Source organism: Anser anser (assembly GCF_964211835.1).
Source record: "Anser anser genome assembly, chromosome: 19".
In the NCBI taxonomy this organism is placed as follows: Eukaryota; Metazoa; Chordata; class Aves; order Anseriformes; family Anatidae; genus Anser; species Anser anser.
In genome coordinates, this window is record NC_139740.1 from 11,710,677 (window position 1) to 11,738,311 (window position 27,635).

General features: G+C 35.7%; 1 protein-coding gene across 22 annotated transcripts in view; it reads right to left on the reverse strand.

The window, feature by feature from the left end:
• The window catches only part of BPTF (bromodomain PHD finger transcription factor), a 57,458-nt gene that overhangs the window by 18,324 nt on the left and 11,499 nt on the right, over positions 1 to 27,635 (reverse strand). For 9 of the 22 annotated variants that reach the window (XM_083805293.1, XM_083805288.1, XM_083805295.1 and 6 more), the window contains 18 exons: positions 25,159 to 25,981; positions 18,262 to 18,485; positions 16,861 to 17,061; positions 16,159 to 16,347; positions 13,369 to 13,539; positions 13,058 to 13,233; positions 11,494 to 11,849; positions 11,086 to 11,217; positions 10,361 to 10,490; positions 9,493 to 9,628; positions 8,157 to 8,372; positions 5,444 to 7,865; positions 4,362 to 4,486; positions 3,977 to 4,105; positions 3,537 to 3,687; positions 2,643 to 2,766; positions 1,065 to 1,317; positions 468 to 629 (listed from right to left, as the gene is read on the reverse strand). In XM_083805293.1, the coding sequence (XP_083661419.1) occupies positions 468 to 629; positions 1,065 to 1,317; positions 2,643 to 2,766; positions 3,537 to 3,687; positions 3,977 to 4,105; positions 4,362 to 4,486; positions 5,444 to 7,865; positions 8,157 to 8,372; positions 9,493 to 9,628; positions 10,361 to 10,490; positions 11,086 to 11,217; positions 11,494 to 11,849; positions 13,058 to 13,233; positions 13,369 to 13,539; positions 16,159 to 16,347; positions 16,861 to 17,061; positions 18,262 to 18,485; positions 25,159 to 25,981 (6,120 nt within the window). The remainder of the gene's footprint in view (positions 1 to 467; positions 630 to 1,064; positions 1,318 to 2,642; positions 2,767 to 3,536; positions 3,688 to 3,976; positions 4,106 to 4,361; positions 4,487 to 5,443; positions 7,866 to 8,156; positions 8,373 to 9,492; positions 9,629 to 10,360; positions 10,491 to 11,085; positions 11,218 to 11,493; positions 11,850 to 13,057; positions 13,234 to 13,368; positions 13,540 to 16,158; positions 16,348 to 16,860; positions 17,062 to 18,261; positions 18,486 to 25,158; positions 25,982 to 27,635) is intronic. The other 13 variants (XM_083805297.1, XM_083805298.1, XM_083805292.1 and 10 more) reach the window with 5 other exon arrangements.

Genomic DNA, 27,635 nt, shown 5'->3' on the forward strand with positions numbered 1-27,635 from the left:
AGAGAATCAAGCTTTTCTATTTAATATACATTCATAAAATCTCAAAATATGAAGCTCTCTTCCCAAGTCAAGAAGGAAAATGCTGATCTTAATTTGGAACCAAACTCTTGCTCATCAATGAAGAGCAGATGCAGGTATTAATAACTAAGAACAGCAGCAGTTTTTTTTTTTAGAAAGTTATTTTGTTGGTAATATAACGTAGATAATGAAAAAAGCATGCTTCATTCCACATTGTTAAAAATAGAGCTTCTAATTTTGTACTACGAAATGTAGAATAATTTACAGGCAAAATACTTGCATTTTTCCCCTAGACACACAAATAGGCAGTACAGGGGGAACAAGCTCTAAAAACTCTTATATAATTTTTTCCCCCTTCAAGACACAGTTTACTTCACTGGGAAAATAGTGTCAATGGAGAATTAAACAGCAAGCTGGAATACATTTCAATTCAGTTCCCTTTCCCCTACCTCCTTGAGTTGATGGCACATTGACGGCAACAATCTTGCTGTTTGCAGGGAGTGGCAGCTTAGTTATCACTTTCCCTGCCATCGTTACTGGACTGCCTGAGATCTGGAAGGTCTGCCCTGTGCTGGCAATGGTTGTGGCTGAAGTGGCAGCTGTGCTAGTGGCTATTGAGGTACACAGAACAGTCAATTTTAGAGCAGAAAAATTAGTGAAGAATATGACTATTTTCAAGTATGAAACAGCAAACTTCAGGATTATTTTTACAATATTTTCAAATGCGTCATTCTTGCTTTCGTAAAGGCTTTTTTGGAAACAGTACGTTACAGCACAGAATGCTTTAATCATCAGTGATTACTGGTAAAACAGCTGTCAGTAATGAGACAGGTCAGAAATACAACTACCTAGCAAGTCTGAACAAAGAAAAATTAGACAGGTATTATTTCAGAAGTGTCCTGCTGATATAGCAGAAGAGTTAAGAGCAAAGATGACACAAAATGCAGTAATGCTAGATTCTGGAGATGTAGGTGTTCGATGTAGGTAGGATGTGTGCTGGAATTCATCCTAGTTACACGTTCTTTCCATGATGAACAACTACTTACCTGTTGAAGACTGGCCTTGTTTAACCCAAGTAGCAAAAGTCTGATGGAAATTCTTGTTCTGTTGGAATGTTACTGTAGCTGGAGAACCCACTTTTGTAGTAAGTACTACTTTCGTTCCAGTGGGAACTGGGCCCGTTAAAGGGCCTACCACAACCTTCTGTGGAGTTGAGACAGTAGCTGCGGTACTGCTGGCAGTAGTGACTGTGGGGACCACGCCTGCTACAGGTATCTGCTTCTGCTGTTCCAGACGTTTCTACAGAATTTAGAAAAAAATTAAATGAAGAATTTTCAGGTTTTGTAAAAATAAGTGCTGTCTTGTCAGTACTGAAAAATAAAGGACCCTAGTAGGATTTTAGTTCAAGTTTAAAGGAGTGAAGAGTAAGCTGCCTGAATATCCCAGAGCACTACAAGCACAGGCTCCTTGACCTGCACAACTACAACTCTGCTTACAGTACGCAACCAGAAATTTTCCTTTATAGCATCTTTAAAAGCCTCAGTTTATGTTAATTTCAATACACATTTTAAAGAGAACATATTAATTAGCCTCAGATTAACCAAAAAGATTAAAAAAAACTAATTCAAAAGTATTTATTTATACTTGGCTTCGACAGTGTGCATACAGCCTCTATGTACTTTAGTAAGCGATACACCATCAGAGTTCATTACTGGCACTTTGAAGTTCAAAGCTGCCCATACTAAGATCCTGCCACAGTTGGAGAAAAAAAGACTATCATTCTACTTCACCAAATGAAACATCAAGATTATAATTTTAAAAATTATTCTAACTGTAAATTCAGTTTGTAGCCTGCTTAAAAAAACAGGTTTTAAATCCTTCACCTCATCCAGCAACATACTGTGCTGTGACCGTCAAAAAGGTACTTTGAATTTAGAGAGCCACATTACAGAGAGGCAGTATCAGTCAAATCTATTACAATGCCAACTATTTAATTCCACTAAGATAGGGAAGATCATCATCTCTATATTAAATTTTGGTGATTAGTTATCAGTACATTGAGGTTGTTACTGTGAATTGGAAAAAAAATTCACTAGTGATGTATTTGGTTAGGGAAGATGTAATGAAAACATGCAGGATGGAAAAAACACTACTCTAGTTACACACACATGTAAATGTACATATACATATGTGTAACTAAATTTTATAACAATTTCTTTGTGGGCTTCATTCGGCCAACTTTGGGTAAGATAAAAATCAAAAGATTCAATGCGATTAGAGCATGGAAATAAATTCAGCTGTATTCCCAAGTCAGCTATGTACCAAGACAGCTTTCTATTAAACCACAAAACACAGTTGATCTTACCTGGAGACTAGTGTTTCTCAGTTTTCTTTTAAAATTGGAAAAAAAATAATTATTTTTTTAAAGTGTTCTGTGTTAGGCAGAAAAAAATGGGAATCCAATTATTAAACAAATGTTTGCCTTAATGTTGTTTCAAAATAATGAATGCATACAGGGGGAGCAGCACTGTTTGATGACTAAGAGAAGCTGGCTTCCCAGAACTTTGAGTTTGTAACACTGAAAAATGGTGCAAGACAGGTGGGACTACCAATAGCTCCCCCACCTGCTGGGCAGCCAATCGTTGCTGTTTTAGTTGAGCCTCCAATTGGGCCTTGAATTCGCCTGCCTTCTTCTGTTCACTAACCTTAGCCTGTAGTTCAACTGCCTGTGCCTTTTCCTTCTCCACCCTGCCAAAGACACACAACCAAAGAGAAGAGTTAAACCATCACATAAAATCCATCCATCAACCTAGGTTCATTTAAGAACAACTGTCACGTCTGAAGATCACTGAGAACTGGTCACGGTTTTAAAGGTATTTTGAAATAAGCTACTGAAAGTGCATGCAACATTCCTGAAATACTCTGATGCAAAACTACTACAGCACCTTACATGAAGCTATTATCCGAAACTGGACTTCATAATTACATCTGAGACTGAAAATATGATCTATGTAACACCATTAATTTAAAACAATTCTTCTCAAGGGACTCAAAATTGTTCCAACACTAAGTATGAAATATTGAAAATACTTTTTTTGACTTGAGTATCCTCAGACTGAATTTACCTCTACTTAAAATACTTGTATACAACAGTTTTATTTGTATTATAGAAGTATTTAAACACAGTATTTGAAGTCATGCAAAAAGTAGCCTAAAACCTTTCTTTCCATGCTTTGTAGTAATAGCCTTTTAGCAATACAACACTGATTACCTCATAAGAACGGAATAATTAATAAAAAATAGTTCTAACAAATCTAACATATCTGCATAAATTCAGTTTTGGTATTAGCATATAATTGTTTTACAACTTTAAGCTTCAGTATAACAAAAGGCACAGAAAAAACGCAATACTGATAGCTACAACAAGGTGATCTAGTTTGTGCTCTCTAGTGGGAACTTTTATTTAACATACACACAAAAATAAGAACTGTTTTTTTTAAAAGTTTGAGTTGGTTTACCTTTCAGCAAATGCCCTGATCTCCCATAATTCCAATTCCTCTTCTGCCACCCAACTTTCAATTATGACAGGGCCTGTTTGCTTGGGTGTTTCTGGCCTTTTTGGCCTTAGAGCACTTGATCGCAGCCCCTTCCTCTGGGGTGTTGGAGTTTCTTTAGAGAACAGTCAAAACACACACATTAAGCTCAATCATAAAACAAAACTGAAGTGTAAACCAAGATTTAGCATCTTTCTCCATCTCATTTTAGAAACAGAAATGCCTTCCAGCTTCAGAGAGATCAAGTCAGTTTGTTACATGCATCATTTGCTTTACATAGGAGAATGAATAGTTCATGTCAAGCTATATTTGCTCCTATGATTGTCTGAATTAACATAAAGGTCCAGTTACCTTAATTTCTGTAGGAGCTTATGGGGAGGGGAAAAACGTATAAACAAAGGTACCTTTTGGAGCTTCTGGCACACCAATGGGACAAATAATTTTTCTTATACAGTACTCTGACCGGATTCCATATGGGCCAACGTCTCTTCGCTTGATTATTTCTGTTGTTGTAATTTCTGTTTCAGATGTTTCTACAACAGATTAGTCCTAACACGTTAATAACAGAAAACAAATAAAAGCTGAATCTCCTATCAATCCAATACACTCAAGGTAAAGAAAGAACAACTACAGTGCAAACTGTTGGCTATTAAAATCTCTATCTATATATCTATCAAGCGCCATAGCTAACATCAAACCTTTACAGAAAGGCTTGGAATGAAAGTAATAATCAAAATTAACAGCAAGAGCTGTTACATTAGGAAACACAGAAATTTAAAGAAATGATACCTGTACGTGTAGTTCCTCCCCCAGGTGGAGCTTTTGCAGCCATATCATCCCATTTGAGACATGCCCACAGTAACCGCAACATAAGGCTCACTCCAGCCAATGATTTTACTGTTTGAAGTCGGTATCTAACAACAGAGCATTAATTATATTTTAAAATAAAAATGTATTTAATAAACCTAACGAAACCAATGAGACAGGTTTTCCATTCTACTTTTACTGAACAATATATACCAGTTTTTAAAATAATAGCAAAATTTACTCCAGCCAACCATACAAGAGGTTTTGATTTTGTAACTCAAGAAGTGCTCTTTGAAAATTCTAAGAAGGAAGTTCAGAATTAAAAAGTAGGTAAAGGGTTTGAACAACAGCAAAAAAAACCCCATATGTATGGTTATTCAACCCTGGATGTAAAACTCGTGTCATTTCACAAACCCCAAATTTATTATGGACAAGGGCATCAATACCCAAGCTTATTCATATCAATCCAGAGTCCGAACAAAAAAATACAATGAATGTGAACCCCATTTAATTATGGCTATTTGAAGACTCAGTGGAAACAGTATTCTTTAAAATACTCCACCAGCTTGATGGCCACAGGTAAGACAACGCTCCATTTCCACTCACTACTGTGAGAGTTTATGAACTGGAAACTTTCTGCCGTTTTCTTCTCATAGCTTCAAAGAGCACAATCAAATAACTGTTTGATACTAGAAGAGTATTACAGTGACAATGTTTTATAGTCTGCTCTGTGGCTTGGATATTTGACATTTTCTAGAATAAAATGTGAAGCAAAACTGAAAAATGGAGTGCCACAGAATATCTCATGGTTCTGGTACACAAATTAACTTAACTGGCCCTTAGATTTCTGTATTACTTTACCTACACTATCAACAAACTCAACTTGTCCTTGTAAAAATCTTTCCAACAGAAGTTTCTAGTGCCAAAACCAGATCAGGTTTCTCTATTAGATTCGGTAGTGCTGGCTTTCCTAAACTGTAATTTAACTATGTTTATTTTTGTGGAACAGGGCTGCTCAATAACTTCTTTCAAAGCCAAAAATTTGAACATAACTAAGTACATACCTCCAAGTGATCCCAAAAGTTGGTCTTGGGGATGGATATGGCCAGATATCCAAGGCAGGTTTTGCATTATAATTGAAATAGGGAACTTCTCTGATCCCTCCTCTTCTGGCCAGCTTTTTTAAGTCATCATTAGGTAAAACAAATATGCTTTTTTTACTGCTTTTGGTTACAAATTTTCTGTAAGATGGCAAGGCAGTTCCAGAACGAGTTTTTTTGGGTCTTGCAAATTTCATTAACTTCACTTTGTCTTTTGTAGAATACTCTTTGCTGACAGTCATGGAAGTCACCAATGTGCCTTCTGGGGTGGTCAGTGAATCAGTTACTGTTGTTGTAATCACTGTTTTACTATGCTCTTGTACAGAAATGACATCAACATTACTGTCTGTAGCTGGAGTGGTAAGCTTAGTTACAGTGGTAGTGGTAGTTACAGTGGATATGGCGCAATTTTCTGTTGATGATACTACTGTTGTTTTCTCATCGTTAGATGCTAGGGTCTCCGCAACTTTAAAGACAGTCTTGGATTCTGTAGAAACAGTTGATGTGGTAGTCACTTCAGTAATAACAGTTTTTGTTTTATTCTCTCCATTAACATTTTCCACTTTGTATGTCTGTAGACCATTCTGATCAGCGAAGTCACTACTCAAACTAGATTCCTCACATGACGTTACAGGCGATGGAGCAACTTTCTTCTCCTCACTAAGTTCAGTTTCCATAGATTCTGTTTCACTACTCAGGTTATTTTCTTTACAGAAAGTATTTGTTGGTGTGGAAGCAGCACCAATGAAGGCAGCTCTTTGAGGAGAAAGCTGTTTTTCTTCAGTTTTCTGCACATACTTCAGAACTTCATCTGATGGCTGAAGACTCTCTCCAGCTTCAAACTCACGTGAATTCTGCGGAGATGACTTCAGGTCCATGATATTTTTGTTAATTGTGTCCTCTGTCGTGATATCACCATTCATGAATGGTTTTATCGAAGATTCCCTAAAAGGCAATGCTTTTATTTCATGCTCTTGAATTGATTTATTAATATTATTAATTTTTGGTTCGGTATCATCTCCTGCCGTAGCTTCACAGGTATCTTTAACTAAACATTCATCATTTGGTAATACTTTAACGTCATTGTCTTTTCCATTCATTTGGAGTGCAGATTTATCTTTTTCTAAGTCCATCTCAGTTACATCATCTTTATTATTCTTTTTGTCAGTAACAAAATTTAGATTTGTTTGATCAAGGTATTTGTTTATGGTACTTGCCTCCACTTTCAGTTCCTGACATTTCTTTTGACCATTAGCCTCTGTTAGTTTAGAGCTCAGTAGTTCCTCATCAACTTCTGTCCTATCCACATGTTCCCGAGTTTGACCTTCAAGGTTTCTTTCAGAATTCAGTTCTGTCTTAAGTGATTCTAAATCTTTACTCGCCAATTTTTGTTGAAATCTAATCTTATTTTCAGATTTACTTTCAGTCTTTCTTGGAGTAACATCTTCCCCCATTTCACCTTCTTGTAAGGATGTTGGTTCATAATGGCTTTTTATCATACAATTGTTTTCTGGATCTTTGCTCTGTTCAGAATTCCCTTCTGAGTCTGTTTTTTCCAAAATGGCCAGAGCATCTTTTCTACAGCTGCTTTCAGTTATCACTGGCTCTGAGTTTTCACATTCACTCTGAGATACTCTGGCAATAGGTAGTTTTTGTTTCAAAGGTCTTTCATTTGTTTCTAAAACATCCCATTTGACTTTACCATCTGCATTTGTTTGTTTCAAGCCATCCACAAAGGAAGTCTCACACTCTCTAAGAGCCTCTTGTCCTTGACATTTATCAGCAGTCACAGGTTTGGAGTTGTTCTCTTTGCTATCATTCTGAACAGAGCTTTCACCTTCAGAGGACTGAGGTGAGTCTTCATCCAGTAGCTGCCCTTCTCTTTTTGATAGCCTATTTGTTGAAGGCAAAGAAGGCTCATCTAGCTCACCAGTTTTTGTACAAGAGATGCTGCTGACTGGCAAGCAGTCCTGTCTTGTATCTTCAGTTTGGATTTTATCAGAAAGATAGGTTTGATTTTGGGAAGACGTGTCAAATTGGCTTCCTTCTTTTACTTTTCTCATTTGTAGTTCATCTATTTTTTTCTGAGGGCTTATAGATTGAATGCCTCCATTTTTAGCATTAGCCTCCAGTTTCATCCTTTCTAGACGTTGTTTTTCTTCCAGTGTAAACTGTTTTATTCGCCTCTCAAGTAGTCCATCTAATTTTGATGATTTTACTTTCCTTTTGTAGCAAGTCCTTAAATGAAATCCTTCGCTGACATTGATTATATCAAGCTTACAATGACTATCCTCGTCTCTCATTGGGGATTCAATTTTCACATCATCTATATCCATAGGTTCTTCCTTGATGACTTTATCATTTTCACCATCAATTTCTTTTTCCACTGTGAAGAATAATTCTGAATCAGTAAACTCCCCTAACAACGAGTAGCAAAAACATGTTCTTACATTAAGTACTAAGAAATAAATGCACCTTTTAGCACATTAATACATTTCACGAAAAGGGAACGAACACTTTAGACATTTCTACAAGGGATAATTATCACTTAACTGAGACATTTTAAATGTCCGGACAAAATCTGTTACATGCTTTTTCAATAGTTATGAGGTAATATGCTTTTACGCATACAGTGTTGCAATGAATAACTAGTTTTGTAATAATTTATGTATATCACCTTTGTCTTTTGCATGATCTGAGTTTTCAGAATTTGTATCTATTTCTACTTTTTCTTCACGTGACTTTTCTTCTTTCACTTTCTCCAAGGTTTCTGAAGCAGCTGCTTTGTCCTTTGCTTGCAGATCATGAGAATCCTTCGTTCTATCTTTCTCTGCTTTTACCCTTATTGAACCTTTTCGTTTATCCAAGTTGCATTTTTCATCTTCATTTTTTGCTATTAACAGGTTAATTAAATGGTTTCAGTTATTCAGAAAAAAAATCATCTGCTACATTTTAATGTATTTTGGTTTACCCACTTATATCATTTGCACATTACTGAAACTCAGAAATACAGTGCAGTATATAATTCTAATGTTACAGATTAAGCTTACTGCAATACTGAATAAAAGATATCTAAAAGCCCACCAGGGATAAAATACTTTATTTCCACTATTGTTTCAAGAGTTCATGTTCAGCTTTTCTGAAACAAGTTTTCCAGGAAATTAAATATCACTTTCTGAAAAAACAGCCTATTAAAAGCATTCATTCACACACTGAAAATTCACAAGTAGTTTTTAATAATTTTGATTTCTACAGATACACCAAGAGTGAATACTAGTACTCAAGTGACTTTATGCTTAACACTGCAGTGTCCATTAATAGCAACTGAGAAAAAATAAATCTAATTTAACAATCACACAGATAACATGAAAAGCAGCAGCATCCATTTTGTGTTTGACCCATTTAGAAACAATGTGGGAAGTTTTACTTCAACATGTGACAAAATAAGTGATTTTGATATGTAATATAATGAGGACCACCATTTTCTGAAATTTAAAAGGAAACTCAAGAATTACAAGACTTAAGCAGTTCAGGATTCATTCCAGAAGTTAACTGTGCAACATACTTATTTATCTCAAGGTTTTATTTTAAAAGACATCAGGTGTTTTGAACTTGCTAGAAAATTTCTTTTTTTCCCCTTATAACACTGTTATGTACAGATGAAATAGGTTAATAGTTTTCTACATTGACAGAATAAGAGATGAATATGTGCACCAATGTTTTAGATATTTTTTGCTTGTGATTATATATTTATCTAATTTACATAAATCTAAAGGTGTACAATATTATACACAACTTCGTAACTGAAACAATTTAATGTAGCTAAAAAATTGTCTCTGACAACTGAAGCAACTATACTGACAATAATGAGTAGAGATCCATGAAAACTTCTCTGGAACACTACTTGGAACAAAGTCTACACAAGAAACATTACACATACACAATTAACTGCAAAAGCAACAAAAGGTAGTATGTTAGTAATTAAAAAGATTCTAAGTGATGCAGACACTTACTTGGTAGCAACTTTCTGTAATTTGCATTGGTATTTCCAGGCAGCTTGGGCATAAACCTATGGACATGTGTTTTACTGATCCAGCTCCAACCACCATATCCTGTTACTCTATACTCCTCTCCTTTTTGTTTCCAAACCTGTTAAGTATTTTTAAAACATTAGTTTTAATGGTGCTATTTGCTGTTAATGTATACATTAATTTAAAAACCTCATGTGTCTTTGGTTCTTTAACCTTCTAATTTACGTACTTTCTCAAGTAAACTGAATTTGCGAAATAATATGCTATCTACATTTCAATATGTATCTGCTGATAATTAAATCAACTCTATCACAGAAACAGCTAAACCATATTTTCTTCATTTAACAGTAAGCAGATATTTACCTAAAAGCTGAAGGATTATGTAAGTTTTTGAATCAACCTGTATGTTTATTACAGGAAATAAATTTAGATCAAAGAACCACTACAACAGAAGTATTTAGTATCTACTGTAGGAGAATATAAATGGATTTCTATTTATATAACCTTCTGAAGTAAAGGTAGCTGGTTTGGGGGGCAGGGTGGCAAGGAAAATGCTGGAAACAGACACACAGACAAGATTCCAATATCCAACTAAAACTCTTCCATTAGGAAGGACTGCATTTTGCAAACAATCATCTGCCAAATTAGGAAGTGTAGCTAAGAGAGTAATGAATCTCAAATTTTGCTCAGGCCAAGACTCTGTGCTTGAATATGTGGGCATAGGTTCCTACTCCAATTACAGGGAGTAATGTAGTAATTGACATTTATGTAAATCCAAGAAAATGGAAGAAAAATAAGAAATTGACCATTTCTGTACTTTGCATGATCTTCATGCAAAATAAAACCTTACCTGATGTTTAACAGGGAATGTGTATTTCACCCATGTAGCTTGCTGCATTGTTTCTTCTTCTTCTTGTTTTCTCTCTTTTTTTTTCACTTTTTCCTTTTCTTCTCTTTCTATTGCTGTCATTCTGCGTAATCTAATAAACACAGTTTAAGTACTTTTATATATATTTAAGCACAGGATCTTGTAAACAAATGTTAAGTCTAACAACAGTAAATACTCCTCCTTGAATAATTTTAAATACCTGAAGTAAAGAGGAAAGTCTAGTATCACCTTGTATGTACTACTTGCAATATGAACACTACTTTTTTTTGGCTGTTTCAATAAGGCAAACAGCTGCCTGCAACCGTTTCTACATCAGACATTTCATTTCTTCTTCTACGGAGCAATGAAAAACAAAAGACAGACTCTACTGAACTCAGCGTGTTGAAAGTTGCTTTTCTAGTCTTCCACAGTGCTATCACTTGGAGACTATAGCTCGGAAAGAAAAAATACTTGCTTTGTAGGAGCAGCGACGCTATGGAAATCTTTACATACATTTTCAGTTTTTCTGCTTGAGAAAAAACACTTTGTTTTTCAGTGAATACGACAAACTGAAATTCAACGTAATTCTTACAGGTATAGAAAAACTAGTAACTGTAAAACAGTAAAGTTCTCACATTCAAAAAGATATATGTATAAAGCATATACATATATCTCATATATATAAAAAAAATATTTTCATTTTTTACCTAGTGTGCCCCAAGGATTCCCGCCAGATTGGCAGCATGACAACTGGTTTAATTGCGCATTCCAATATAGCCAGAGCTAGTGCAAATTCTCTAGGTTTGCTGCACATCTGAACAGCCTTAATCCAGTTAGACCTAAATTGGAAAAAAGATAAAAACCTGAAATATATACATGTACTAATATAGCATGCTATGTTAATGAGATTTAATGGGATAAAATCTCCTATATTCTAATACTTCACTCAAATGTGCAATTCTTTTAGTCATTCATCACAACACACAAACGCATTATATTTCAATCTACTGAAGCATGGTGCTTGGAAACCACCAATTTCAAAAAGCAAAAACCACTGCTCATTAAGGCTGTTAGCAAAAATACAAGAGAATATATTTTTTCATTTATTAATTTACCTGTGGGAAGCCCAGTTAGGGTGAAGGAATGATGCCGGGATATTGTTTTCTAGCTGGATAATAGTTAGCCTCAAAGTGGATATGGTAAGAACTTTGGACCCATGTACAGACCCATTCCATTTGAACTCTCCAGCTGGAGTCAGACAGAATTTATGCGAGAGATGTCGTCTCTTGTCATGGTCCTCCCTGTGCTGGTGCTTGTTCAATGCAAATGAATTCGTGGCATACTGATTATGATAAACACGATACTTCCCCTCTTGCCCTAATTTGAAATAGTTGTTGATATTTCCTTTCATCACAATTTCCTTCTTTGCGTTCATTCGGGAGACTTCACCTTGAGAGTTGACCACCAGAACCTTGTTAAAGAAAGAAACATTTGGAACCTTTTAAAATCATTCTATTTGATTATTCATGGTATAAGGTCTCAACTGCCTATATGTAAGTTCATAAAAATATCTTGCATTAGTTTGTAGAAGCAAATAATTTTTAACCAATATATTAAATATAAGTACTTCATCACAGATTGCATATAGAGCTATGAAGATCAACTTCAACAATTGAAAAAAAAAAAAAGCCGCCCAGGCTCTTCAGGAAGTCAAACAGGAACCTGTTTGGCTGCCCTGAACTCTGTCTATTGAGGGAGATGGCTTTGGGAAAATAGCCTCACTAAACTGAAGTAAGCTTTCTGTGAAACACCTCCTGGGTAAATCACGGAATTCCTACGCGTAGCTAAGCCAACAAATATTTCTGAATTTGAAAACGTGGCATGGATAACAACACTGCTCTAGCTACTCATAAAGGAGTTCCAAATCAGAGATGTTTGTGATCAAATAGGCTCACAAACACAATTTTAAGTGTTAACTTACAATGATAACCAGCTGACAAAAATAAAATTAATACACCAAACAATATGACAACAAATAAGTGCAGCTAACTCTTAACATTTAAGCATTCCTTTTCTGGAGAAGCTGAGCTATCTCATAGCACAAACTTAAAGCCACACCAAAAGATCTATACCAAGTAAGAGTCATCTGAGAGCTTTCACTTCAGCCTGCATCAATCGGTGCTACAATTTTGCAATGATTGTTTTTAAATTAACATAATCTGCCAGTACAGACTTGTGGTGAACTGGAAACTTGGCTATTACCCACGTTTTCAAACAATAATCAAATACAAAACACTAGAAAGTTACAGTTTTGGCACATCAGATCTGAAAGACCTGAAGACAAAAGTGGGAGAAAACATATGTAACTTACTACTGGCTATACAGTAAACAATTCTGTAACTTATGACCAGTATGTTAAAGGAAAGTATGCACACTGAGTCACTGGCATATCACTGTATACATTCAGAGTGCAAGAACAAAGGAAAAGGGGGAAAAAAGCTTCTGATACAACATTTTCAGCATTTGCTAATTTATTATTATAACTTTTTTAAAATGACCTTTACAGTCTGCCAAAATCACTTTAAAAGAGTTTAAACATAGTTGTTTTTCTTTAAAAAAGATTATTGGTTTTCTATAACACTTTTATTACTACTTTGAATTTTCTCTAAGTATACAAACCTCTCTGCCTTCTTTATATAACTTATTTGCTTCATGTGCTGCAGCAGCAACCTGTTGGCTTTTCATCTGGCTCAACTTGCTATCTGGATTTCGTAATCTTGTGAGCATTCGTGTCGAACCTGGCGTGCCTTTTCCTGTGCCTGGAGAATCACTTCTTTCACCATTAGACTTATCTCCTGCGCAGGAAAAAAAAGCTTTTAAAACGAACTTAAAAACTGAAAGTTTTCTGTTGACGTATGGAAATTATAAAGTAAAAAGATACATAACATGAAAATTATAGAACAAGCATATATTTTTTTTTTCCTCTTTACCTATGTCGTCTGAAGTCTGGGATCCCCCCTCTGCATTTTCAGCATCATCAGGCGTCTTAATGGAGTCATTCTGCACAGAGCTGAGCTCACTACTGTTGCTGTTTTCAACATCTGACTGTAGAGCTGCAGCAGACGCATTGCTGTTGCTGGGGATCATCTGACCAGTTTCTTCTACAAAAGAACAACTTCATTTTTAGTTTTCCTTTAAAATGTATAGATGCAAATTTCATTTTATATTTTGGATGAAACATTTAAAGTCAGATGAACATCTTTTGCTAGACTGGAGAGAAATACCCACAAAATATAAATTCCCTCCAGAGCACTGAATCCATAAAGAGATATTTTATCTTTTTGTTCTGTTTCAAGCAGTTTCAACTTTTACAGCTCTGAAGAACTGAAATCCGTATTTGGATGAATGGATTTGAAATACAAAGTGTATTTTTTTCCTCCTATAGATGCACACACTGCAAGCCCTCTACTGAGACTTTGTTTTGCTTTTAAGATGCAAATTTCATGAAATTTGGTCTTCCTGCAGCTTCTTTGATTCTCTCTTGATTGTATCATGCATCAACTGTTCCTCCAACCATGACCTTTTCACTTCCCCTTCCATTTTCCACTGTCTTTGATCATCTCAGCACATTAATGCTGAGGAATTCTGATTTCCTTTCCATTGGCAGCACTCTATATCTAAACTCTTCTACAAACTTAAAATATCAGCTTTTCTTACAACCTGACAGGCCTAGATAGTGCTTCAAGCTCAGTAAGACAAATGCATTCTCAAGTCCTCAGTTGTCCTTGTTACTGTCTTTCTGGACAGCTGCTGATGTTACTGCCACCTCACCTGTCAACACAGCACACTGCCCGAGCACAATCTTTCAACCAAAGCATCAGTGAATTGCAACTATCTAGAAATACCACTCTCTTCCCTGTAAGAAGGCACCACCCTTTCCAATAGCAATATCTTCTGAATTTCGTGCAACGACACTGCTTAGATGTTTAAAAAAAACACACAAGATTTTTCTGTTTTTAGAACTCTTTCAAAACATCAAGGGATTCTGTTATCATTAGAAGAAAACAGACCAAAGCCTTCCCTCTATGAAATATTCACTCCTAGGAGAAAGATCATAAGATCCGAGAATCATTCCCAGATTCTCAGAAGATCCCTAACCTGAAAACAACTTGATTTCTGGCTTTGCCAAGTGGGTGACTGGCATTATTCGGTCTATCTCCCTTTTTAGTAAGAGAAAAATGGAACCATTTGGTGCCTGCTGTTTGGAGGAGAAAGGAAGCATCCAAACTAGACTCAAAATTAAAAGATTAATACCCACATTACATTTAACAAGGATTGCGATAGACATTTTTGTTTAGGTTTGCAGTTTAATCTTATTTTCCTCTTTTTGGGGCCAGCTATTTTACTAATACCAGTTCAGTATCTCTCCCTTCCTCTGAGATAAGGGTGTCAAATTGAACCCTTCGTAACAGGAACACAAGCGTCACTACAAATGTAGTAATTTAGACCTGAGGAACAATCCCCTTCACATGAGACACATGCATGCTTTCCTACAGACGAAGCCCACTAATTTAAAATTAGCTTAGCAGCTTTGGAAGGAGAAAAGTAACAGCAAAAGTGTAACAACAAATACCTTTGCATAAAGTGATTTTTTTAAAAGGAAGTATGAACCCATACATGTGTCTGGAACAGAGTTATAGGATGCAAATGTTCTCCACTAAACCTCTATCAATTATTTAAACTTCAAAATGGAATAAAAATATGAGTACAGGCAAAAGTATTTGATCAAATATCTAAAGTATATGCTTTTAGTCCATGCAGTAGCACATTTTCTGTATTTAAAAAGCATACTAAAAAGCTTCCAGATTATGGTTTCATATGAACTTTCATTTTCATCGGTTGAGATGCATTCGTATTTACAAGTTCAAGAAGTGAAATCTGTACCTGAACAGAAAACTACTTCTGTAGGAGAGAAAACATTTACTACCACTTTTTCAAACATCACACACCGGCTACATTACAGATTTGATTGTTTTTATATTTGTAACAACTGAAAATATGAGGATAAAGCCCTGCTCATTTTCATGGTAATCAGCTGTTTAGAATAACTTTTGGTTACATAGTAAAGTTTGTAATAGAGTATTATTCTAAAATAGTACTGTGATAATTTACATTACACCAAATCAAGTCCCATTCATTCCTAAAGATTTTTTTCTTTAAATACAGTATATTATCACTTTACAATCACTGACATGGCAGAAGAAAACACTGTAAAATACAAGAGCCTCTATGCATACAATTCTGAAATGTGTTTAAAATTCCCAGCAAGCTTCACAATTTTATCTTGAGATCTCAGTGCGATGGTTTACTTATGTGAGTGAAAACACTTTGTTAGTAATTTATACAGTAAATGAGAGGTTAAAATAAGAGTCAGCAGCAAATTAGAATTTGAAATAAACTTTGATAGGATGCTAACAACCATTATGGATCACTGTGCAAAAATAAAATATAGAGAAAAAAGAAAATAAAAAGCTTAGCCATAGTCATCTTTGGAAGGCATGGAAACAAATGCTGATGTCATGGAGGACCACAAATTTCCAGCACTAGTTGCAAGAAAATTAACTTTGAAATGTTAATGACAACGTAGCAGTAAAGGATGGCACTGCAAGCAAACAGCATGAGTGATATTCGCTGTGAATGGTTTTAGTGAACAAACCAGATAGGAAAAACTGAACAGATTACCCAAATTACAGAGGCATTGGTAACAGTGCCTTCTGTACCTGAGAGTTCCTGAGGGAGCTCTGATGCCACCTTCTTCTCTGCCATGTTGTTGCTATCAGGGGTTTCTGACTGACACCCCATTGCGTTCTTCCCTTCAGAGCAACTAGTCTCTCCTGCAGAAGGATTTGTGTTGTTGTCGTCAGTGCTTGATGTCACAGAGTTACTTTTATCCCCAACGACTGTTGCCTCTATAGTAAAATGCACAACAAAACTTTAGGGATATTCTTTATTATGTCTAAGGATGTCATTTGGGGTCACCCATAGAAAGTAACTTCAGTAAATTTGTCCGTTTGATACTGCTGAGCTTTTTTTTTTTTTTCCTCTCCCCCCTGTATGGTAAAGTCTTGTCTAACACTCAAATTACTTAATTCTGATGAGGAAAGCAATGTTAAAAAGTTTTGTGTAATACTGCTTACTATAGACTTGTTGATCACACCCTGTCAACATCAACTGTACCTCAAGCCAAAGTATCGACAAGCAAGATGTATTTAACTTGAAAAGAAGGAAAACTGGTGAAATTACTTAACAAAAAAAACAATTATAATATACAACCACAAAGAAATTAACTAATATTTCTTATTGCTTAAAAATAACTTAAAGAATCAGACAAAAATATGTTAACTTTAAGAAATGTGAGGATCTTAACTGGAGAATCACTCTACTTAAATGAAGTTGTAAAAGCATAGTGATAGTTCCTTTACCTTCGGTTTTCACTTTTTCCACATCTTGCTCAGTGGGTGTTTCCTCGGTTTTATCCTGATCTCCAGATTCTTCCTTGCCTTTGTCTGTATCTGTCTGGTCATTCTCACCATCACTTTTGGCTTTCTCTGCCTCATCAGCTGGTGTGTTTCTATCTTCCCCTATCTCTCCTCTTCTTGCTCTGATAACCTCCAAAATTTCATCTACAATAAAATGTATGTCATCAATATACAACAAACCACTACCTACAATGCCAAGGAGGAAAAAATAACATGGCATAAATACCGCTTCATTTAATTTAAGAGACAAAAAGGTAACATCCAACTTATCACTTCTTCCTCCTTAAAAGCAACAATTCCAAAGGTCTTATAATCGATTTCTCAAATTATACATCTACATAATGATGACAAATCCATTTCTAAATCAGAATATCAAACCTTCACGCCTTCTCCAGAACCAAAGTTCAAACCTTTCCAAGTTTATATTGCTATTTATTGTTCCAAGGTACATTGATTAGCTTCTGGCAGGGAAAGATGTGTGTTCCTCCACACTTGACATAATATTGGAGCAAATATTTGAGCTTCAATACTTTTGCCATTCCAACTCCTATTCAGTTGTTAAATGTCTATGAGGATGTACGTACATGTGTATAAGACAGCATATCAACAAACATTTGACAGTTAACAGCCCTACTCCAACACTTGGAATGATCACAATCTGACACACCCTAAGCAAATCAAAACTCTGAATCATTCAGGACATCCTGGAGCAAACGATGTGGACACAGGCCTACAAGAAGTCATCACTACATATCCATGCTGGTATACCAGCATGATGCTTCTTCGGAGCTCCATACTCACTATCCAACTGTGGATAGTGGGAACAGTCCTGAGCTACAAGCACTGACCTGGCTCCGAGCATTTGTGTTACGTTCATGAAGTGGGATGTAAAAGCATTTCCTGCCACACATCCATTCATTTAGTCATATGTTTTCCCAAACAATTCCAGCTAACAAGATACTTAATGTTTTGCTAAAAAACACTTCACTCAAGGTCAAGTCACTCACTATAAAATGAGTTTTAAGTCAAAATCCATGCTAAATCAGGATAAAGGAAATGCAGTTTGATACAAACAGGCTATCAGATATAAACAATAATTAAACTGTTAAAAAGGACAGCGAACATCAAAAAACAGTTATTCTGGCAAACTGACGTAAAAATCTTTTTTCTGTAAGTCCAGAAGTGTACCTAACTTTTTTTTTTTAATAACAAGAACTTTAATAACACACTGAAAATAACTGGTAGTGTCACTTTAGCCCAATACGCACCTTACAATAAAATAAATAGAAGCTAGCATTAGATTCAAAGTGCAACATTTATTCCTGTTAGACTGAATATGCTTACCATTTGCTGCAGAAAGGAACGACTTGTTGCTGCCCCTTGCTTTATTAGTAAGGTCCTCTGTAACATCCATGTGCCGATGAATTTCTTCACGCATTTCTTCCAGAGTTTTGCATAGGTCAGCTTCCCAGTAATCTTTGTCTAGGCATTCAATTAACTCTGCCAGCTGTATCTTTGTGCTATAGTACCAGATTTTCTTATCTTTCTCACTTTCTGAATCTTCCTCTCTATAAGAGTATTTTTAAAATATTAATTTTTAAGTATCTGGATAAATGACAAAAATGATTATCACCCTACTTTTTGTAGAGAAATATTAATGCCAACACCTGAATGTGAATAAACAAACAGAAACAAAGCACATGAGTACACTCATATACACCCCCTTAAGTACCCAAATAATTTCTCGCTTCCCTTCCCTTTTTCATCAGAAGTTCTCATGACAACTTGCTCAGGAAAGCTTTTGAAGAGTCTCCTTAAAACTGGTTTGTCGAATCTGGCAACAAGGTTCGTTCTCATTATATTTAATACTACTGTAACCAGTAATCTACTAAGTCTCGAATAATCTGCAATGAAAGAGTACATGTCTCCAGAATCCAGAAAAGGTAGAGTTTCTGGCTGCAAATTCAGGAACTTCAGGAACTTCATATTCATAAAATATTTTAGCATCTCTACAGCATTCACCTGTGAAAGCATCACAAAGCACATAAAATAAACGTAATATGATCCTCTGAGGTGATGAAGGAATTCCCACATTTATTATCTGGGGTACTTCATGACAGCATAAAGAAAATTACTAGAGGAACACAGTGTCAAGAGCATCTTGACCAGGCCACTGGACCCAAGTGAGCTCCATACGTATCTTGCCTAGCAGGCTCCCCCAGAGTGCTGGAGAGCTTAAGGAGGACACTGCACGTGGTTCTGTGGGAGGCTGCTTCATTCCAGCCCGCCTCATCAGCTCCCGGTCAGCAGCCCAGGCTGCCCGTGGGCAGGACCACTCACTTCTGCAACTTCTAGCACTCCCCATACTGCGAACGGTGTATGAGGCAACACTGTGATTTATAAGCTTGGCCTTCATCACATGTAAAAGAGGAGCTAAGCTATTGCTACACTTGCCCTACCTATTATTAGCCCGTGGCTCACTAATAATCCTAAACCAAGTTGTCAATGGGGATGGAAAGCTGATTGTAGCTTAAAAGATCTAACTTAGTAATTTTTCTTCTGTATTCTTCTCTACTGGCTGCCTCCACATGGCTTACACATTAAAGATGGGAAAAATGGGCCTCAGAGAGTCAGAAATCTGAACATTCATAAGGCAACTTGTCATCTACCAGAGGATTTGCCACATCATGTTTACGAAACTGTAATATGTGCAGAATGCAATTAGAATATCACTAAAATAAGATGGCCATGAACTTGATCATAACGACAATACAACTCAAAATTAAAATACTGATTTGCCACAACCATTGTTACAAAACAGACTAGTTTTGTCTTGCTCATGTAACTTGGTATATTGCAAAGAAATGCTATGATTTCTCTCATAATGGCCTTTGCTCATGAAAAGCAACTAATTTTTCTACCTTAGTCATTTACTCATCTAGGCTACTGTTAACTTTTAGTTTTAACAGGTTAGCATGGTAAATTTGAAGAGTTTCTGAGAAAACAACCCATCTCAGAAAGACTGCCCACATACCACACATCAGAAAGTCAGCTCAACACTGACAATCATTTGAGCCTACGAATATTCTGCAGTTTCACATTAAAGAAAAATTGACTTTTGAACTGTTTCCTCTAAGCCAAGAAAGTTATTTCCTAACACTAACAGGAATGGAAGCACTTTTATTATAGTTAGTGGACAAAAGCCACAGAAAGAGAAGAGAAAAACATGCTCAAAAACTAAGATGGAAGGAGAGAGGGGAACGCACACAGCTTACAGAGCAAAAAGAAAGAAAAAGGTGAAACAAAACCCTCAACAGAAAAGAGAACCGAAACAAAACAAGCCAAATAAAAATGAAGGGGAAAGTCACACCTTCTGAATTGTGTTGCTATCTTCCCTGGCAAATGCCTGACGAAAGTGGCGAGAGCAAGGTGTTGGCAGAGCAAGGGTAAGGTTGCAGCTTATGAACATGACTGCTGAACAGTGCTGTTGATAAACTTATATTTTAATTACTTAACTCACCAAAAGGCACCTTTACCTTCCCATTTTGAAGCCCTACCTTGTCACACAATTATTAGCTGTATTCATATGCCATTTATACCTCTTCTTCTACAACCTAGTCGTGTAATAATTTGAACACTTCATACAAATAGTCCCATATCCCTTCGGGAAATGAGGCTGCGCTAGCACCCACTGAGCACTCCCGGCACTTCTCTGAGGAGCGAGGCACCGCCAGCTTGGTGCTGCTTCGCCTCCAGGGGACTCGGCTCAGTCCCATACATTGTGAGGGAGGGAGTAAAAAGAATCACATGAGTATTTCCTACCTTTTCAGTCTCCTTCACTGCCTGAAGCTATACACTAGCAGGCCTTACAGGCAACTTTTAACACTGATAAAAATGAGAACATGGAAGATACTAGAAAATTGTAATTGTAATTTGTACGGTAGATACACCCCTTCCTGAATCCCATACCGATACAATTAAAAATTGCAGAATTAAGAAAATTGTTTAAACTAAGCTTCTATTAAAATGAAGATTTCTTTTTTATTTTTATTTTTTTAAGTGGAGAAAATAGAGGAAGACCCACTAAGAACAGGAATAGCGCAACAGATCTAGCAGAAAAAAAATCTGAAACTGTTTTTGATGGTTGAGGCAGGTACAAACAGCACAGGAATAGCAATTTTGTGTTTTGTTGCTGCTATCAAAATGAGGGCCAAACACCCTGTCGCCACCTCCCTTCATAGACATTTGGCAAACAATGCATCTCAATATTTCCAATTTGTTACGTCCACAGTTTTCCAAACTTACAAATCTTCCATTTGTTTATAAGGAGACAAAAAAGAGAAAATTACCACATTTACCAGTAAAATAATAAGTTGTTCTCTACCAACAAAATATTAAGATACTGTTACTTAAAATGCAAATTGGAAAGCAGTAAAGTAACTTTATATCTGAAAGTAATTTGATTGTCTTGATTTTCTTGATTTATTCCTTATTCTTCCTTCAGAAACATCATCCTAAATTTGTAAACACTGAAAAAAAACACTCAGGAATTTTCTCTTGCTTTTTCATCCTGCTGAGATTTGCTCCAGGGTATGTATGGGAAGAGAACCTCCTCACAATGCCCACTTTTCTCTATTTGTAAAACAGAAGAGGAGGAAACGGGGAAACAAAACCACAATGATGGGCTTAAACAAGTGATGAACATGGAAGTTAGAGGCTCATTGAACAACAATAACAACGTAGGAAACTCTTTAAATATGAGAAAAACGTTGGTGTGATGGTAACATAACTATCAAAAAGGGAAGTGGAACAGGGAAGTAACATGCCCGAAAAAACTTCTCTGGGGGAAAAAAAAGGATTTCAGTTCTCTACCCACAGGCAAGACTTCAAATCACTGTTTATACAAATTGGTTTTAGATCTATTAGTTTCCTTTGATATATTTGATCACATGGCATTAATTCAATTTCTCTATTCTTTTTAATAATGTCATGGATCTCAGGTTTTAACATTTGGCAGTTATTCTACGAATTATCCTTCAGTTAGTCAAGACGTAAGGTGTGGTTTGAACTTTTTTAATACACATATATGCAAAATGGTTGCTTTTGCAATACAGCCTGGCTACTGATCTGAAGGATATTAAAAACTGACAGTACAGAGTTTAATATCTATGTGAATTAAAGTTGCATTTCCCTGGAACTTAGTTATATAGTAAATGCTTTTGTTCCATTATGAATTGGCTTTAGCGTGAAGTTAAAAGGCACATTAGGAGTAACTTCAATTATGTTTATGCTCTGTGAAAAGTGTAGTGGTTGATCCTGTACATCCCACATTGTACTCTTAAAGAGTGCCACTGCTGCAGGTGTACCAGAATGTCTGTGTATGTGTTTCTTATTCTCATTCCATCAGGATGATTTGGAAAATTTTTAATCCAAACCACATACTTCTGAAAATCTGTTTTGGAAGCACGTGCAGGTACATTTACACTAGCAGAAGGCATGGTATCTAATTGCAACAGGAAGGATAGATAACGTCAACTCAAATAACCTGCGTGAGAATATAAAAGAAAAAATAATTAATGGATGAACTGCATATACTCTAGTCTTTGTAAGCAAAAATATTTTTCTATTTATGTTTTGAAACATTTTATCACTAACAAAAAATCAGTAAAATAAAAAAGCCAATAAAATTTTCCTTTTGCTGTGTTGCTTTATTCTTATCTATTTTGATTTTTAATGGAATAGTGATGTGTTTTCTCATTAAATAAACCCCCACTAGGGCATAAAACTTCCATTAATAACACCTGATTTACCATTTCCGAAACAAATCACTTGCCCACTAAACTCTCAACAGGAATGCAAAATTATTTTTAAAAAAGTTCAATACATGCAACCTTTGAGGATGCCTCTGCTATTGCAATATAAGTTATTACCAACGGTAAGCATAAATTGAAACAACTTTCACATGCATAGATTTACAAAAATACAGAAGCACCTGAATGATTTATTTCAGTTTAAAGTATCTTGAATATATCAAAACCTTCCAAACATCAAATACTCCACTCCATTGGGGAAAAAAACATTGTTTCACAAGTTTAGTTGAAGATAATTACAAACCTACCTACATACTGGGGTTAGGGGGAAGCCTGCCTATTTATCTTAAAATCACCTCCAGAGTAAGTGATTCTGGGTTTTTTGTTGTTCATGTTGTTAGTTCCCAGATCTGTAATGGTGAGAAGAATAAAATCATTCTGCCAGTGCAGTAGAGCATTAAGGCAAGCTTATTGTTAGAGCAACTTTTTCCTTCAGAGTTTGAGATGAAAGATATGAAAGCCATGCACAGAGGAGCATATCTATAAGCTGTTCAACTAGAGCAAAAAAGAGTATCAACTGCATGGTGGTTCACAACCAGGCTTTTTTCCCTTTCTTTAAAAAAAAGAAAATTGATTCTCAAAGACCTGAGGAGTTTGTCCTTCATGTATAATTCTCCTATTTTCTTTTACTCTTCTGTGGTAACCAGAAGAGACCCCTTTTTCCTTGTCCTTTGGAAGTGAGAAAGACTTTCATTACACTTGCAACAATCTCATTCAGATTTTATGCTGAAAATAATTAGTTTTTACTAGATTTTCAACTCACAAAGATTGTTCTTGGGTTAGAAGATTCAACAAACAGGACACCAGTGAGCAACATTTCATCAAGACAAGAGAATCGTCCAAATAAATTCCAGTGTAATATATGCAACTGTCTGCTCCGTGGAACAAAAGCAGACTAATAGCACACTGTTACAGATCAGTTACTTTACTGCTTCCAGACTCACTTTGACTCATGAAAACCATCTAGGAATGTTCCACAAATACAATGCTAGGTCCAGAGGCAGTACAGCTACATTCATTAGTTTAGTTACAATCCTATACAAGTTCACCGAGGACACCAGCAACTTCAGATGCACCATCACATCCCGCTGATCCATCTGAACGACAGCACACAGTACTAAAAAGTGGCAAGAGTATAAAAAATTCCCTGCATCTTTTAAAAGACTACCTGACACCACTACGACATTTATGACCTGGAGAAACTTTAAAAAAATTTTTTTTTTTTTTAAAGAAGTGAAATAAGAACTTATAGAAAAAAAGTAATAATTAATGCTTAGAGCATCAGCTAACAATATATCAGAGAAAGGACATTATTTTTAAAGGACAAAAATTAGTACGTGGAAGTGTATGGTTTGAAAGATGTCATCTCATATACAGCCCTTATGATCCCTTTCAAAGACACTGGCTAATAACTTAACATCCTATGTAGTTTGTTTAGTATGAAATTCTGTTAAGGTATCCAGCCCTACCTTATTTTCTCTATAGTACTGAAAATTGTATTTCAAGAAATCCAGAAAAACCTCTATTTTTCCTAAACTAACAATACCATTAATTTCATTTCGTTTCTCCTCCATTATCAAAATGATTATGTTACAATAGTCTTTTATAAGAAAACCGTGTCTTGAGCTATTTTCCTTTCAAAAAAAAAAAAAGAATTTGTATAGTCTTAAATTTAACTTTTCAGGTACGTAATAGGGCACAATGCCCATACTAATGAGAGTTTGATAATTTTTGGTGTTTATTACATTAGTATCTCAAAATCAACCACTAACAGGAAATTGTTTTAAATGGTAGAAGACATCTTGAAGGCAGGCACATCCTGCCATTTCAACTTTGTTTACACCTACAGAAGAATTTACACACAGTATTTTCTGCATTTCTGGTTAATAGATCTGGTTAATACCTTTTCTCAAGTGACTCTGAGAGTCTTAGCTTCAAAGGCAGACCATCAAAACAGTGCAAGTATCCAAAAGCCAAATACTATATGAGCAGGTGAGAGTCTTCTAGACACCGTGCATTCACAAAGACAGTTAAACGACGTTTCAGTAACTTTTACAGAAAACCGGAGAGTTCTTGTTAAAATTTGCTTTCTTTTCCTCACATTCATGTGTTTTAGACACATTAAAATTAAGCCATGGTCCTTGTTTTTTTCCCCTTTTTTCCTCTTTAAAGTTACGAGAATATTTAGTTTGTAGAAAATAATGGAATAATTATTTGGTCTTTAGAGTTCTACTTACTAAGTAGTAAGTAATGGTCTTATCTAAAGGAAGAATAATTTTAAGACAACAACAACTTACAGGACAGCCATTTGTAAATGTACATTCAATACCATACTATTCTTCAGAAAACACTAAATAATTACTTTACTTACATAATGATTCTTCTGTTCAGGAACCAATATTTCCGTCTATGCCTGTCATATCCAATTGGTTCATGTCGAATGTATGGTTTATTTTTTTGGATTTCAGCAACACAGTCAGTTACTCCAGGCACCTTATGTGCTACGCAGACTTCACACTGCCATTCATCTTCCGGTACCTCTTCAAGCGGTGGTTTCACACACTCTAAATGGTACACAGCTGAACAAGTTTCACAGCAAAGCAAATCCCCAAGTTTGTGACAAACCCTACAATGATCATCATATTGAATAACACCTTCTGACATTAACTCTTCACGTGCAATGTTTGTTGTAAGAAACTGATCCACTAAGAACTGCAGAACTTTGATTTTATTCTCTACTGGTCCATAAGGATAGTCCTCTGTCTCTTGATAAGGAAGAACATGATGATATTCCTTGTCACTCTCACAATATACCCGCAGAACCTCTGGCCACGTCATTCCATCTATGAAATACAAAGTGGAATTAACGCTATCTTTGAGGTCAGCAGGTCCAAAGGTAGTATTTGAAGTGTCTTCTTCACGTAAAACTGCTTTTAAAAGCACTATATGCATCTCTGCCATAAGTGTGCACTGCTCTTGACTTACCAGAGCAGCACAGAAGTCCTCAAAACGAAAAGGAGAGAGGCGTAAAACAGTGCCAAAGTTCCTTAGTACCTCATAGATGGCAATAACATTCATTATATGCTCACTAGGCACCATTAAGTCCTCTGAGGATTTTGGAAACTCCAAAGGTGGGATATCTTTTTCTTCCAATATTGGAGAACGAGGGCGATGCACTCTTTGTCTTCTCCTACCTGGAATTAAAAACAACAATAAGAATTTTGCCATTCACAAATCAACATGTTTAAATATCTATCATCAGTGACTGTGTCAAACTTTCTAAACAATTGCAAATTAAGTATTCACGCCTTCACAGCCAGTGATAATCACCTAACAATCCCGTAATTTTCAAGTATAAAAAAATACACAAGATACATATCTGAAGTTTTGTTTTAAAAAGTACTTCTATTTCCCATACAACATATACCTATTAAATCTTTAAAATGACATCTAGAATTTCACTTATTCAAATTAGTTAAAAAGACACTTCCCTCAGCCAAAGTATCACACTAGGAATTTTCTCATTTTCATCCAGCATGACTAGTTCATCATTCCTTCTTGGAATTCTAACTTTCATCTTGAAGAATCAAGCTTCAGACAACAGGTATTTTGTATAAAAATTATGCTAGCTATTTTCCTATTCAGCAGTAGTATGCAAGAAAGATTATGTCAAGCAGATGTCTTAGGACATCAATTCAGTTCAACTAAAACACAAAAGAGAACCTAAATCACTATCCACTGCTTTCTAACTAGAATATTCCTCCTCGATATCAATAAGCCAGAAACAACTCAGATGTGACACTAATGAAATGGCTTCAGAAATCCCAAGTTTTTCAAAAAAAACACCAAAGACCCTCAATAAAACAATAGAGAGATCCACTAACTGAAAGAAAAGGCAGTAGGCATAATTAATTCAGTTTGTCAGATGAGATGCTACACTTTCCCATCTTTACTTCCACTATCCTAGATGCCAAGCACAAGGAAAAATTCAGACAATCTCAAATTAATTAAACCATCATCTTGGTTTAAAACCAAGAACTAAGATGAAAAACATTTTAGGTCCTCTGATAAACATACCATGAATCTAGTCAACAGGTAAATTTCATATTTGTCAATTCTACACAGAGAAGTGATCTACATTTGATTCACAGCATTTCACATAGCATTTCACATAGCATTTCATTCACAGAGAAAATATCCAAAGGAAAAATGAAGCTGTCCATAGCAGGAATTTCACATGCACACTTCGATAAAAAGTGACATATTTTTTATGCTGTACAATCTGAGACTGAAGAGTGATACAACCATTATTTTGGAATTTCAAAATTACTGCTAATTTCTTGATCAAAGTCTGCGAACAACAGATCTCCCCAAAACTAGCTCAAAGAAATTAATGGAGAATTCAGTTCCGGTCATCTTAGATGTTACCATTAATAGGTAATGGTTCACCTTGGCATTTGTTCAACCTGCCCTACTCCCTCCTACGCTTCTCCCATAAGTATAGGAAATAACTCTAATGGGGTGGAGAGGAAAAGATGCTCTGCTAATGCACACATACACCCAAATAAAGATCTTGCTGAACTTGAAAATATTATTAAAACTTTACTGCACTGAAAAAAAAAAAGGAAAGATAAATTTAAGAAATATCTCGATGTAAAAAATAATTTGCCAAATGATTCAAAAAAAAATCAATAATTGAACAAGTATAGCAAGACAGACCAGGTACAGCTTTCCCCCTCAGACTTTAAAGATGGGAATGAATCTTATGCAACAAACTAGGCACTCTGAAACAATATAGAAGATGAACTGCCAGATGTTTCCATTACAGAAGTAATGGGTCAACATCTT